We start from the raw sequence: 15334 nt of genomic DNA, 5'->3' as shown, positions 1-15334 counted from the left end.
GAGCGTGAGGAAGCCAGGCTTCCCGTAAAAAGGAGTGGGGAGTGCGTGGTTATCAGTCATTTTGTCGGGAAGGTCTTTGAGTCATTTGGCTGGTGAGCTCGTTTTTGTGGAGGGAAAAGTCTACTTTTGAAGCAATTGGTTGCTTTTCAGAGATAATTCAGCCATTCAGTGCATGTTTTGATAAATTATGGAGCTCCCTGGGCTTCAGTTAATCAGTCACTTTGCTTGATGGACTGTAAAGCTAGTACATAAATCCAAAGAGAAAAATGATTTTTTCTTTCTTTCTTTCTTTTTGCCAATGAAATACAGTGTCAGTGTGAATGTCCTTTATATCAACGCTATGCATACTTGAAAGATTGCAAAAAGGAAGGAGAATAAATAAGCTTGGTAAAGTATTTATCGTATTAGACATCAGTAGCCAAGGATAGATTGATGTGAAATGCTTAGTTTGGGGCTGACAGCCTTTCAATGACCTCTTTACAAGTGCCTGAATCTTGGCATTTAGCATGCTTGCGAGCTCCAGGGGGACGTGCAAGCATTTTGAACAAGTATTTCACCATGTCAGGCCCTGGCCCACTGACAGCAACAGGAATTACAGGTGTTCAGGTCCTCCCAGACATGCAAAACCCAGATGCTCGGGAGCAGCTCATCCCGAGCCTCCAGCCGCCTGCCTTCGTGCCAGACGAGAGCACATCGTACGCTACATTTCAATTCTGGCCAGGACTTTCCTCCGTTTACTGCTTTTTGCTCAAAATTAATGCTTTTGGGCTGCAGAAACATTTCCCAAGACGGATTTTTTTCCACCGAGGAAGGAGCCGGGAGAGAAGGACCACTTCATATGGTCAAAGCGTGGGGCTTGGTAGATTTATTTTAAATTAAATAAGTTCTTCCATGTGTCTTGGACACGAGCTCACTATAAACTAATTTGAAATCCACGGAGAAAAGCCCTGACAGTCGATTTCTCAGTCCTTCAAACTGAAATACCTTCTCAGTAGTTCATTACCTGGCAAATAAACCTGCCAGCTCAAAACTTTATTAATCATCTTCTGTACCCTACGTGAACTTTCCCAAGCTGGACTCAGGAGTGCTCTAATTCTGCATCCACTGGTATCGAAAGGAACAAGCCAAGAGCCCAAAGGGTGAAGGACGGCCACAGCGTCTGCTTCTGCCTCCCACGCCGCAGGACCTCAGAGGCTACAATCTGGGGGAGAGACCTGTTGTTTGTACCCCAGTATTCCAAATTATAACCCACTTTCTGCCAGTCAGGACCAGTCAGACCAGTACCTTGCTAGTGGGCGTTTCGTTTTTGATCTGGAAAGGGAATTTTTACAGCAGCTTCTCAAACTATCACTCCAAAGTATAATTAACAACCCTTTTTCTTCCTCTCATTTTCTACATTCTCTGACCTGAGTGCAAACCCCCAAAGCCACTGCTAACATATTTTGTCTTTGCGGATACGCTTGATTGTGTCCCTTGATTGTGTATTTTCTTCTTCCAAATGCTAATATTTTACCCACTGAGAAAAATGCAAAAAGGGCCTAGAGAGATGATAAAAATGCCACAGATGCTCCTGAAACCATAGTAAAACAAGCCACATATTTAGTAGGAACAAACTGTGATGTATAGCACTGTTATTTTTGTAACCTTTCTAAAATTACCTATTTGACTGATTTGTTATGTGTAAAAAGAGGCATAAGGCCTTCATATCTGTCAAAGTACCATTGTCTTGAATAATTTAAAAGCTCCCTGTTTCAGTGCATTGGGACTTCCAGTGCACAGACAGATTTAAGACATCTTTAAATTTGTGCAAGACTCCCAGGAATGTATTTCTGAATACCACCGTAACTAGAGAAGGATTTATAGGAGAAGTCAGGCTGAACTCCAAAGCGCCCGGCCAACGCCTTCCCCCGGGTGAGAATGGCCACGGGCCGCCCTCCAAGCATCCCCGCTGCATTAGAGGCAGCGCAGGGTCATTTTATTTAATGCCTGTCCTGAAAGCCGCTGAACGGGGAGCTTGGGCTTGCAGCGGTCCCTGTGACACCTTTCCACCCCCAGGTCAGGGGTCTGTCAGCTAACACGCATCCACCCCCAGGGAAAAGCTATTGCCAGTCATAAAAAGAACAACAGGCACAATGTTAATAATTAGAAAATGGTGATTTATTTCACTGGTTTGGCACAACTGGCTGCAGTGACATCTTTGGAGCAAATTCTAAGGTGACAGCTTTGCGTATTGCTCAGTGACAGGTGACTGGAGTGAAAGAAGTGGAAGGAAACCAAAGCGCCCAGCAATACAAAGGAGGAAAGATGTCTCTGTCCTCACGCACAGGTCCAGAGCAGAGTGCTGATGATACCAGCCTGCTACCTCATACCAGCCTCTGACATCACACGAGCCTCTTGCATCACACCAGCCTCTGATGTCATACCAGCCTCTGACATCATATCCGCCTTTTACATCATACCAGTGAACTCCTTCACAGCTCTCTGGGAGGAAATTATTCTGCTCCATCCGATGCTCCAGCTCTCACGTGGGGACACCACAGCCTTGGGGAGCGAGGGGCCGGGAGGGCTGTGCTCCTTACAGAAGCCATGTGCCGCACGGGAGCCTGCGACACTCTGATCTGCCCAAAGCCCTTAGGGTAACGATGCGTCCCCAGTTCGAACATGCAGTGACTGCCATTGCATGTGCAGGCTCAATATTTCTGCATCCAAGCACTAGATAGATATGTAGTCTTTTGCATATAACGTTGCTATTGCATATAACATTGCTATATAAGTTGCAAGAACTTTCTCAGAAGTGGCGTTTCTCCTTCAGCAGCAGCCTAAGCAGAATCGACTGAAGTTGCCTTTGGCCAACTACTACCAGGGACCAAGAGGGATGTTGTGATTAGTATGGCATCTTACTTTAAGTGAATGAGGAGAAATTCAGATGATCTTCTAACTCGGACTATGGGACCCTGGCTTCTCTGCAGTCAAGAGGAAAAAAGTGCTTGTGTCATTTACTTTGTTGGCCACTGTGTTAGAGGACACCTCATTCGGATGTGCTTTCTCTTACTTCTCCTAGTTCAGCCTCCCACACAGTTAGAAGGGATTATGCCCATTTTTTAATGACTAATTACTGGAGAGTTCAGAAAGAGAAATTTTATTCCAAAAACAAACCTGAAAGAACCAAAGAACTGCCAGATTGGGTCAGAGATCCATGTAGCCCAGTTTCCTGGTCTTCACCGTGGGGAGCAGTTGATACCTTAGGAAAAGTGCCAGAAGAAGACAGAGCGGAGAGTGATTCCTTCTCATGCACTCTTCCTGCAATCAGCTGTTCACAGATCGCCTTTCAATTGCTTCCAGACGAGCACAGTTAGCAGCCATTAAGAGCCGCACATCTAAAAATTTATCTAATTTATTTCCAGATCCATTTATCCTCTTGGCCTCTGCAACATCCTGTGACAAGGAGCTCCACACTCCACACTGTGCATTTTGCAGGGAATAAAATAGTTGGAAAGCTGCTGCCTGCTAACATTGCTGGGATAAGCTCAACTATATGCCTGAATTCCCAAAGCCATCAGAAAAGGTCACAGCAAGTCCTGCTACCTGCTAAATGTGCTGCTGCGAGAAGTGGGCTTTTCCTGAAAATCCACCCCGGTGCCCAGCTGCTGCCAGCGGAGACCGAGGTGCCGGGGCCGGTGCCGTCAGCTCCTCGCAGATGCGGCGGCTCAGTCGGCTCCTGCGCCCAGCTGCAAGTGAGGAACCGGCTGGGTGGCTTCATCCCTGCAAGGACAAACGGACAAGAAGTTAGCATCGCGCAGCAAAGCACGGGGACCAGGCACCCGCCCTCTAATTTCCATCGTGGTTTTGATGTAGAAGTAGATACGAGAGAGGAGCCTGCGGGAATTTTGTCGGCGTTGCCAAACCACGCCTGCCTGGGGTGGGTGTAGAGGTGTCCAGGACTGTCCGGACTTGCGCCCTGCTCATGGTTTAGCTCGTGGTTTAGGAAACCCTCCCGGCGGGATGGCTGCGCGGGTGCATTTCCCCACAACGTGGGTTTCACACCTGGCAAAGGCAACGGACTGGACACCTGGCCAACAGCCGCAGGCCGAGGGTCTCACGGTCCAGTGGGTGTTTCAGCATTTAGTGGCCCATTCTACACGCTTTAGAAGTGTCTGTTTTTCAGAAAAAGCTGAGCATTCAATCTCCCGAGAGTCCTCCGTGGCATCTCCTCTGACAGCCCACAACTGATGTTTATTTTAAAAGTAAATGACATGTAAACATGTAAACAACCAAATTTGCCTTTTTTTTCAGAAAAGACTCAAGATAAAAAAGGCTCCAGTAAAAGACTGTGATAATCATGTGAGAGGAGAATTCGCAATTCACCTAGAAGCACGTATTTTGTCACTGTAATCCTTTCCCCTAGAAGAGGCATTCCCATATCAATTTTCTCAATATTTATCTGTTCTGCGCTCTAGTCTGACAAATATTTGTGAGAGCAAATTTCATGCCATGAGTGGTTCACCTGTCGTTTGTGACAGAGGACTCGTTCTCTACATAGTGCAACAGATTGCCTAAATAAGACATTCTCCAAAATGGACCATCCACCAACTCCCAACCCTATAAGGAGAGTCCATAAGTAGCAAAGAACTGAACAAGAGCCCATGGGTGGTTTGCATGTAGAAAGTGCTTCTTGCACAATCAATCCTTTTCAGATAATACATACTACCTTTGTTAACTTAATTAACACTTTAAACACGAAATGAATAATATTTCTTTAGATCAAATAAAAGCTAACAACCTGTGCATTTATATTTCTAACACCTGTGGAGCTTATTTACCTTTTTTTGCCCGCCATTATTTTACCTGTAATAAAACTCCACCAAGCCCCAGCCTGGCGTCAACCCGTTCACTTGGAAATCTGCAATGCACTCGTGAAACACTCCGCTCCTGCGAAGGCCGTTGTACACCACGGGGCGAGCTTGCTTATCGAGCGTGGCAGACACATCAAAGCACTTGCCACCTTCATTAAGAGAAAAAAGGGAAGAATGTCTCTGACTTTCAACAGTATTTAATCCCCATATACACAAAATCTATTATTTTTACCTGTGGTTCCCTTCTTAAACTTTTCTAAAGGACAATGGCTCTCCTGTCTGCTTTGTGAATTAAATAAAAACTTCTTTGATCAATCAGTGTTTTCAAAGCGGCCAATTCCAACTCCTAATGTACGTTTTGACCCCCAAAAGTGAAAATCACATCATTTATCTGAATTAACATAAGCAAGAGTCACCACAAATAGAAACTGTAACCCTGCCTCCGATACAGCTGCCTATGGCCAGATCCTGCAATAAACAACGCGTGCCCTTGTACTTATTTGCACAAATAGTTTCCCTGAGGACAGACACACATGACTGAAGTTAAGAGTCAGTCTTCCAGGATCTAAGACGATGCATTTAGCCTTTCGAATTTGTTTCAAGAACCGCATGGGAGGATGGGAAAGAGAGAAACAACACAAAGATGGAAGAACGTAATAGCTGGGACATAAAATACAGTCAGGTGAAATAAACACCAACAAAACCACAGTTTTGAGATACAGCTTTTTACTTCTAACAAAACGCATGACCATGCCTTTCTCACTTTCACTGAACAGTCTTTCCCCCAGTCTACAGAAACCAGCTGCATGCCAAAAAGCTCAAGGTAGACATAAGCAGGCTACCTTTAACTTACCGGCACTAAAACTGACTCCGTATTCATCTCCAATAACCCCGTCGTCAGCCATCTGGGCCAGCGAGGCATTGGACCACTCAATCCCAGCCTTCCTCCCATCGGGGAAAAAGACGTAGCCTACGGTGAGGCTGAAGGGGAGAGAAATGGAGCACCGCTAAAGTTCAACCAAAATTCAGGCAGAGCAGCACGCTGGCCTTCCAGTGAGGCTGAAAGTCGAGCACGGGCTTCAGCCCCGGCCGGCAGTGGGAATAAGGAGAAATGGTTATGTGGGATGTTGTGAGCTCCAGGCAGGGGAAGCCATGCATGCAGGAGAGGGGACGAGGTTTGCAGGACGGAGGACTGTGAAGTGGGCAGAACGGACTGGCAGGTCAGCAAAGGGAACTTCCCATGAAGTCTGCAAGACGACTGCATAGCTGTATCCCTGCGGGACTCTCGGGGTTCAGCTTTTCTAACAAAACATGGAATTAGGCCTGGCAACCATCTGAACGTGCTTTGTAATCTTCTGATTTCAGATGTGGTGCACTATGGCAGCAACCTGCTGACTTCAGCCTTTACTGCCTGTTTCCAGCTTCTCACATGCATGTTTCAAAAGGCAAAAATACAGCACAAAGTATGTTCCCACCAGACAGGGGAGCACGCTGCAGAGAACCCCGAAGCACTCAGATAATAGTGCCACACCGAGATTTGAGCTGCAGCCACGCTAACATGGCTGAGTCTTATTTTGCTTCCTCCACTATGGAGAGAGACACATTCTTAAATAGCTGGAAGTGCCCAATTTGTACCTTTAAATCATATAAATGCTAAGCCACGCAGCTGCATCAGCTAAAAAGTAATTGCATGTAAATGAAGCAATTGAAGGTAAAAGCTGTCCCTGTGACGAACTGCAAATGGAAAACCAGGCAGAGGGAGTGGAGAGCATGGGAAAGAGGGGTGTGGACAGAAACCGGGCTATGCAGGTCTAAGCAAGGACGCATGCACAGTTGTCCTGCAGAGCAACTTCCGTCACATTTGAGATGTATGCAAACAGCAGTGCAGACTTCCTTGGTTACTTACTTGGTTGTGGTTGCTGGCATATTAATAACTGTTAAATGTATGGCAGTCCCATCCTGCAAGAGAGTGACGGAGAAAGAACCAAGTCTAAGTTGTGCAGGCTAATGCTGCTGATCGTATGCTGACTTTGCCAAGAGGACCCTGGGTACAACTCAGGTTATGTAGCCTGTTAGTAATTTTTACTTTCAAACCCTCTTAATACACCTTCCATGAAGGTCTTGCTATAAATAAGGGTCCAAGGACATAAACCAGGCATGTTAATTAAAAATTAAGGACATTAAGGACAATAGAAAGACCATAGCAAGCATATGTAAGAGAAGAAGGGAACTAATAAATGCAGAAACTTCACCTAGTCATGTCCAAAACTGCTGGAAAAGGTGTGAGCAACCTGATCAAAGTCGGCCCTGCTTTGACCAGAGGGCTCTTCTAACCTGTATTATGTGATGTCCGAGAGCAGCACACAGGAAAAATGTTAAAAAAGAAGCAACTGGAATCCTGTGCTTTTGTTCATTACTCCTCCACCCTTAAGCCTGAATACCTTCATGGTCCACTTGAGCTGCTTTGAGGCAAATATAAGTCTACGTTGTGACATTATACATGTACAGACACTTAGGACTCCAGCCTTCAGTCAGCGATTAACCTTAATTCCTCCTTAACAAACACTCAAATGGCATTTAATTAGCGGGGGAGACAGCAGCAGTCATTTTGAGTCCCGAGTAACTCCAAAGAAAGGGAGATGTTACTATCTGATGATGCACAGCACAGTGCACAAGCACCGTCTCATTAAAAGGCAGCCTGCATAGGTGAAATCACAGCAGCTCCTGGATCTGCACGTAGGTGGGATTTTCCAAGGTGTGTTTTTAAGCATAAAATATGGGGAAAGAACTTTTATTCTGCCTTCACGCCTGAAATGCTGCCTTTAATAGACAGTTTAGACTTCCTTATGCCTTTTCATAAGCATCTGTCAGGCTGTGTGCTGGCCAGCATGGCCAGGATTCAGGATGTCCCCAGGCTATGTGCTCACAGCAGCCGCAGAGCAGACGGTCCTCCAGCACAGCCACTACAGCAAAGCAAGAGAATTAAAGCCAAGGACAGGCAGAAATATTTGCAGACTGCCATCAAGAGGGCTTAGGATGCTGTCGGGCATTTCTGACTCCCAGCCACCAGGAATCAGCACTGCATCAACTCCATTGAGCTCTGGGCATCTGCAGCAGCCAAGAATCTGTCCTGTAAAGCTACCGATCTAATTTTTCTAAAAAGGCAAAAATAAATGGTTTCAAGTTAAGCAAAATGATTTTTTGGTTCAACCCATGTAGCAAAATCTCAGGTATTATTCATGTGGCTCTGCACGCCATGGTTCCCCCCAGTGCACTACTTCTGCATATTCAAGTATGACTGACAAGTTTAGACATACTTGCAATTTCATGGTTAAGTTGTGTAATGGCATGTTAATACCTACCTCAAAGCGTGCCAAAATCATGACATAACGGTAGATCTCAGACCAGTTCCGGATACCTGCAAAAGAACAGAACAAAATCACCAAATCTGAAGTTCACCATTGCTGGCCAATGTGAAATAATGGTACCAGACATTAACTTTTCTAAAGAAATTCTCTAGTAGTTGATAACATGCTAAGCATATACATGTCCCAAACAACAGTAGTGGAACTGTTTTTAACAGCAGAAAGAAATAAGATAAACCTGAATGAGGAGTGTTCCTCTTTCTCCATTAGTTCAAGGCCTAATGGAAAGGGAAGCAGAGTAGTTCATCAAGTCAGACTGATGGCAGGTTTATATGCTTGCCAAAACTAGGAAAATGTCACAAAACATTTTAACAGCTGCAAGTGTATCAGCGCCCTTGCAGCAGCTCATGAGACATGGATGGACCAAATTCTCTCCATCATGTCCTGTCACCGTCAGCCACAGTGACACTATGTAGTTTGCCAGGTAAGCAAATAGTTTCTAATGTTGTTACCGTAAGAGTGGCTCCGAACACCTTTGAGGGAAAGTTCTGTTTTCTCATGATTTATTTCGATTTCTCCAACAGACTGGCCCCACTGCTCATGACGAAACTGCTCCCCTTGTCTGGAAGAAAGGAAAAAGGAAGAGCGAATCAACACAGGCAAAATCAACAAGGCTGCTATTCACACTGTCCCCAGCGCCAATCTGATGCACTGAAATCCCCAAATGAAGCAAACATTGCAGAGTGTCTGGATCATGGCTATACCAGAGTCTACAGATTATCAAACACACTTTTAAATTTCCAAATTATTGCTACTTAATGCCTATGAGACACCTAGGAATAAAACAACAGCAAGTTCCCACCTTGAGAGACTATAAAAAATCCCCTCTGTTCTATAGAAATAAAATACTACCCAACAGTTGCTGCTTAGAAGTCAGCATATATCAATAAAGACAACACACTATTTGATGCACACATTTTTTTTCTTGTGTTTTCAGTTCTCCAAAGCCTGCAGAGTAATTTAAACACTCACTTTTGCCCTCCATTCACATGGGTATATTCGACCCTTCCCTTAGATACACCAATACTACTGACTGCAGAATAAGCCTAAATCAGGCTGTTAAACAATGAAAAGAGACTGAAAATGAAATATCCCTAATCCTCAAGGTTTTATGGCCCAAGACTTCAGCCTTGGAGTGGGGACATCCCTCCACCCACATGGCAGGAAGACCCCATCCATGTGCAAGAGCCTCCTTAGAGGTCACCAAGAGCATTGTGGTGACCTAACCCAGGAGATACTTGAAAGGAGCCTTGTCCTTTATTTGCTCACTTTACTAAATTTGTCTTCCAAAATCACCTGTAGCAATACAGGACAGATCCTGAAGAGGTCTGTCGAAAAACTACTATTACCCCGAGCAGAGTTTAATGTTGTCTCTCACTTGCTGAGCCTTCGGAAGAACTCAGTGCTCCATGGTTCCTCGGCCACAGCACATGCAAACGTGCGGGGGTGACTGTCGACGCTAAAGTTGAAGGCTTCTGTGAAGTTCTCCCAACTAGCAAAAGAGGGGCAAAAATAAAAGCCATTATCAGCTTCCAGGCTGTACCAAGCCAAGTCATGCACTTGTCACACTTACAGTGGCAACCTTCATATTTTATCATGCTTGGGAACTTGTGATTTTTGTCATTTTTTAGTATGTTAACAGTTTTCAAGAAATCCGTTAAAAGGAAACAGAGAACGGCAACAACACCTGCATAACAGCACAGTGAGGGTCAACAGACTGCTTAGGAAGGGAAGCTGGACAGGCAGAGCCACGAGCCACGGGTAGTCTATTCAGAAGTACACACACAGCACCACGCCAGAAATGCTCTGCTACTTGGACAGCAAATCATTTTTTGTGGGACAAATAGAGCCCATGAAGCAGGTAGTGTTTGCACTGCAGGGATGCAACAGCAGGAAGGGGAAGCAGAGGAAAGGTCTGCACACAACCTGTGCATTTAAATGCAAAGTATCTTTGTGCATATGACCCTGCGAAAACAGTAACTGTGTGGATAAATGTAGTAAAACTACAAATATGTATTTCTGAATACAGAATGTGTCTTTGTGTGCGTTATCTTGTGTACTTCTGCCTAGTCGAATGAGCAGAGCTCCTGTACAGGTTCATGCTAGAATCATTCCTAAGCTGTGTTTGTTTATTACTTGGCCTTTATTTCTACTCCTAATAGACGAAATGTAGGAAACAGGCCAGTGAGCAGCACAACTGTATTTTGAGACCACAGCACTTTCTTACAGGAGCTCTAAAATTCTTTTAAAGCAGCTTCCTTCCCAAAAACATGCCAGAAATTGAGGTCTCAGCTGTGACAATTTCCTAAATAACAAACACGGAGGTCCTGATTGTGTTGTAACTTTCGTTTCATCTATATATTCTTCAAAAAACGAACCAACCTTTAACTAGGAACTTATTACACATCCCAGCGCAAACTGAAAATGCTCTTACTGGAGGGAGAAGTTAACTGGTACAAGTTCGCCTGCCTCTTCGCTCCACTGCTGCCGATAGGGTCCTTTTCTGTAAAGCAAAGCACCATAATTTTGCATCATTCCTAAACCAATAGCAAAAATCATCTTACGTGTTTGGAAACAGATACAACAGGAGACACCGCAGAAGAAGGAAGCTGCTATGTGCTAAGGCAGAACAACAACACAATCACAACCCCATGCTGGATGCGGGAATTAGCAACTGTGACTGTTCCCTTACAGCTTTTGCTTCACGTTGGTTAAATATATTTCCAGGTAGTGTTCAAAAAGCCATGGTCTAAAGTCTAAGTTAGATTGCAAAGCTTAAACATAGATAAATGAAACTGCAGAGTGCTGCAGTACCTAAGCAGTCCCTCGAAGCTTATTTTCCAGCGGTTTTGGGGCTCCAAGTACTCAATGGTGAGCCCTCCGCCACGCCAAAGCTCTCCAGACTCATCGCTCACCATCATGTTTGGATGCTGCGGGTGCTGCGGAGACATTTCAGGAAAACATTTGTTTAATGCAGTTGTGGGGGTGAAAGGGTGAATTCCAGCTCTGGTGGGCTGTTGGAGGAGGAACATTAGACCCAGTCGGCTCTTCAGTCCTACCAGCTTTATGGAAACCACAGAATGGAGAGGAAAATTGCATCTAAAACATCCAAGTTATTGTATAACATGTTATTTTTTCAGATAACACAACTGATTTACTTGTGCGAAAGGATGCAGCCCTTATGCGGTTAGCCCAGCTAAGCAGATGCAAGGCTTTGGGGGTTAAAAGTTATTTTCAGGCTGAATTTGATGAAAATCTAAAATGAACTATATTTCTAGTGAGCACAAGACTCTTCAGCTACTCTTTGAAAATATGTCTTGTTTTCTAAACTTCCTAAAAGAGAGCTAATACCTGTTGCTGTAAGTAAGCATCTAAGAAGGTCCCAACCTTGATGGGCAGCTCTAAATAACATAGCCAAAGAGAAGTATTGTTATACTACTAAATATTAATGGAAAACCAAACAGGGCATCTCAATCTTCTCTCTTCTGGCTTTCTGCAAATAGGATGCCTCCTGCTTTTTGGGGTTCATGTCTACTTAGCAAACAAATATGTTAATGTAAAGATAGTTAGTTGAGTGCAAAGGGATTTATGCCAGATCTTTCTTCCTCCTTTAAGATGAAGTCAGCTACTGACAAAAAGAAAACCTACAGGCAAAGCATATTATTAATATTCTTCTCTTTTTAATAAGAATGAAGCGGATGAATATATAACTCCGTTAAACTTTCTTTTCTCTTAGAAAGCGGCAATTCCACAATGACTTTCATAGCATCCATTAATTAAAAGAAAAGAAAGAATAACCATAACCATGTAACATAACTTATTAACCACATGCCGCATGTTATCACGAGGACTATATGCTCAAATTCTTCACTGGTACTCGGGAACATTTTTCTTGCTTTCATGTCCGTTGCTCCTTGGTTTAATGAATCATTTGAGATGAGCTTTGCCAGGTCTCATGGCATATTTTGCTTCCAGTGATGGCTGCTACTATCACTGGAAGAGCGCTACAGAGAGATGGGGGAGCTAAGGAGGCGTTTTTTTACTGCTGAAGAATAATCAATAGACAGTAAGATGCATTCATGTTTTAAGAAGGAAGAAGAAACTGAGCATCGCTAGTGTCCTACTTACTTCAAACTCTCCTACTCCATCCACTCTGAGGAAGAGCCACATTTCGCAGATGCCACCGGGACGTCTTGCAAGACGAGCAATCACGAAAGTCTTGTTGGTCTCTGCAAACCCCGTGAAGTAAAGCGAATCCAGCGCCTAGGGAGAAGGAGGCAGATCCGAGCTCCAGCCGGAGGCAGGAGGGGAGGGGGCAAGGTGAGGAGTTTGCTTTTTCCCATGGGCTGCTTCTCTAGAACTGAATTTTACTTGCACTCAGTAATTAGTACCATTCATACCAGCCAACTGAGATATATGTACATAGGACACTTTTTATTTATGGGAAACTTAGAATTAATAGAGGAAAAAGAAAGTGAAAGAAGGATTCACAGGAAACTGAGCACTCCATTATTGTGACTAGCCATGGAGCTGGCCTTGGGCCAGTTAACAACTCATAGCTCAAGCTATCAGGCACAGAAGTCCACATCTTCAACTTCAGATGTGTATCTTCACGTAATTGTGCAGAACTCACTCAAAGTGAACTTTACAAGTTGGAATACGGAAATTAAGACTTGTTATCCATGCCCAGACATGGATACAAGTTCTGCTTCTGCAAGATTATCCATCGTGAAATGCCCCAAAATACTCATATGAGATGATTACGGTCCTAATGCACACAGGTTACCAGGTATTTTGAGGGCACAGAGTGAGCACAGTGAGGACTGCTGATCCAAAAATTCAGAGACATAATTCCTGGAAGGTTTTTCCACATCCTTTTTAGACCTTTCTTGTAAGTGTTGTTTCACTGCTCCTGCTTTGGGGAGGAGAGAGGAAACCGCAGACCCCTCGGCTATAACTCGAACCACCCTGGGAGTCTGATTTGGAAGATGAGGCCACTTTGCCCCCATCAAATTTGGTTGAGATGGGCAAAACATTTTAAAAAGTTCTTGGGAAGCAAAACAAGGCCAAACAGGCAAAATGATCTTGCAGGCCTGACTTCTGAGAAAGTCCCGCAAACCTGCAAACCAGTGAAGGCTGGTCTTCTCCAGCTGAATACCCGGCGCCCACGTCCTTCCCCGGGGCAACAGCCTCAGCTCTTCCCACGTCTGTGACCTCTCTACTTCTGCTCTGTCTCCTGTTTTGATCCTGCTTTCCTTCCCTTCTCTTTCTCCCTGAGGAGCCATGTTATAACCCTACCCTCCTCCTCACGGCACCGCCAGCCTCCTCCCTGCCAGCGGGAAGAGGCAGAGGCCAGGGCCATCGCTGCCCGGCCAGCGGGACACCAAGGGGACCTGCGGGATAACTTTCCGGGCCGATCCACTTTTCCTGGATTTCTGTACGTCTCAGGCAGGCGCTTTATGAGTAGAAAGGAAAAGCTAGGGAAACAAAAGCTTTTTTTTTTTTTAAGGGGAAACGGAGGCCCCAACACATGCAGTAAAACTATGATTTCAAGACTCCTAGAAGTCTATAGGAAATGTTAGGAAGTGGTTGATTTTTCGCAAAACAATAACTTAGGACTAAAAATCTCAGCTGGCATCCACAAGCTCAATCTTGACGAAGCAATGAAGATTGAGGGAAACCGCAGCCCACCAGCCTTTCTGCCCCCCCCTCCCCCCCCATGCACCAAATACTATATAGCAAAGCCCACCCGAACCTCTCTGTTCAGGGCAGCGAGATTGTGGCAGGACAGTGTATGAACATGGGCAAGGTAAGGTTGTAGATAGGGGGTTTATTATTTATTAAGCAGACTAGTACACCTGGAAAACTAGATTATATTCTCCAAGTGCATTGAAATAAAAGGCTTGGGTGCCCCACAGCATATCTATTTTTTCCCACCAAAACCAGCTGGCCAGATTAGAGGTAATCCCTCTCCCTGCAAGGGACACCCATGGCAACATCCCCCCCGTCTCCCCGGGGGGATGCAAGGCGCTGGGGTGCAGGGGGTGCCGGGGGATGTGAGCCCCAAGGAGTGCCAGGCACCGGGATAATGGGGAAGCAGGTCCCTGGGGGATGTGGGGTGCCGGGATGCAGGCCCTAGGGGATGTGTGTCCCTGGGGGGCTATAGGTCCCCAGGGGATGTGGGTCCTGGGGGTGTGGGTCCTGGGGGGATGCAGCCTGGCACACCAGGACGCAAGTCTCGGGGATGGGGGTCCCCAGGGGATGCAGATCCCTGGGGAATGTGGGTCCCTGGGGGATATAGCTCCTGTGAGGGAGGTCCTGGGGGATGCAGATCCTGGGGGGGGGGGGGGGGGGAGGTCCTGGGGATTGGGATCCTGGGGGAGGGGGGTGCAGGGGGTGTGAGCCCTGGGGGAATGGGGGCCCTGGGGATAGGGGCCCTAGGGGGGACACGGTGCTGGAGGAAATGTGGGTCCTGGCGATGGGGAGTGCAAGGCTGCGGGTCCAGGGCGGTGAGGGACCAAGGCAGTGGGTGCATGTGGGTGCTAAGGGAGGGGTCCCCGTGGGAGCAGGGTCCGGGGCCGCGGGGTGGGGGAAAAGGGGGGGGCACTCACGTGGGGGTCGGAGCGCAGCGTGCACGGCCGCCGGGGCTCCGCGGGGCCGCCGCCCGCCCGCTGCCGCCAGCCGCCGGGGCCGAGGAGCAGGAGGCAGCTCAGGACCCAGCGCTTCAGCGGCGCCGCCGCCCACCGCGCCCCGAGCAGCGCCGCGGCCGCCAGCGCCGCCGCCAGCGCCAGCACCAGCATCGCCGCGGGGCTCGGGGCTGCGCGGGGCTCGGCGCTGCGCGGGGCTCGGGGCTGCGCGGGGCTCGGGGCTCGGCGCTGCGCACCGCCGCCCGCCGCCGCGCCCGGCCCCGCCGCCAAACCCCGCCTCGAGGCCGCTTCCCAGAAGGGCAGGTTTGCCGGCTGGCTGCGCCCATTTCCGCGCGGGGCCTGGCCCTGTGCGCTCTGGGAAGCTGATGTTTTTCCTTGTTTGTTTTCCCCGGCGAAGCTTGAGCCGAGC

The 15334-nt window shown here is 46.8% G+C and overlaps 1 protein-coding gene across 1 annotated transcript; it reads right to left on the bottom strand.

Moving 5' to 3' along the window:
* Positions 1-2135: 2135 nt before the first annotated feature.
* Positions 2136-15199, bottom strand: LOC112978852 (uncharacterized). The gene is made up of 11 exons (XM_064519761.1): positions 14890-15199; positions 12407-12541; positions 11093-11217; positions 10713-10781; positions 9657-9770; positions 8731-8840; positions 8216-8271; positions 6760-6812; positions 5707-5834; positions 4846-5002; positions 2136-3762 (listed from the first exon to the last, which is right to left on the bottom strand). Exons 1-11 carry the CDS (start codon positions 15076-15078, stop codon positions 3708-3710), a joined length of 1191 nt encoding a protein of 396 aa, XP_064375831.1. The 5' UTR covers positions 15079-15199; the 3' UTR covers positions 2136-3707.
* Positions 15200-15334: the final 135 nt, after the last annotated feature.

The sequence above is a fragment of the Dromaius novaehollandiae genome, chromosome 13 (genome assembly GCF_036370855.1).
Source record: "Dromaius novaehollandiae isolate bDroNov1 chromosome 13, bDroNov1.hap1, whole genome shotgun sequence".
NCBI lineage: Eukaryota > Metazoa > Chordata > Aves > Casuariiformes > Dromaiidae > Dromaius > Dromaius novaehollandiae.
This window is presented reverse-complemented; position numbering and strand designations above follow the sequence as displayed.

What these genes read in the sequence shown, in the direction of transcription:
- LOC112978852 (XM_064519761.1), bottom strand. Translation starts at nt 15,078, where the DNA reads ATGCTGGTGCTGGCGCTGGCGGCGGCGCTGGCGGCCGCGGCGCTGCTC. An exon ending in CCAGTTAACTTCTCCCTCCA is followed by an intron (nt 9,771 to 10,712) that starts GTAAGAGCATTT and finishes CTCTTTTGCTAG; the next exon opens with TTGGGAGAACTTCACAGAAG. An exon ending in ATGCCAGCAACCACAACCAA is followed by an intron (nt 5,835 to 6,759) that starts GTAAGTAACCAA and finishes TCTCCCCTTCAG; the next exon opens with CCTCACCGTAGGCTACGTCT.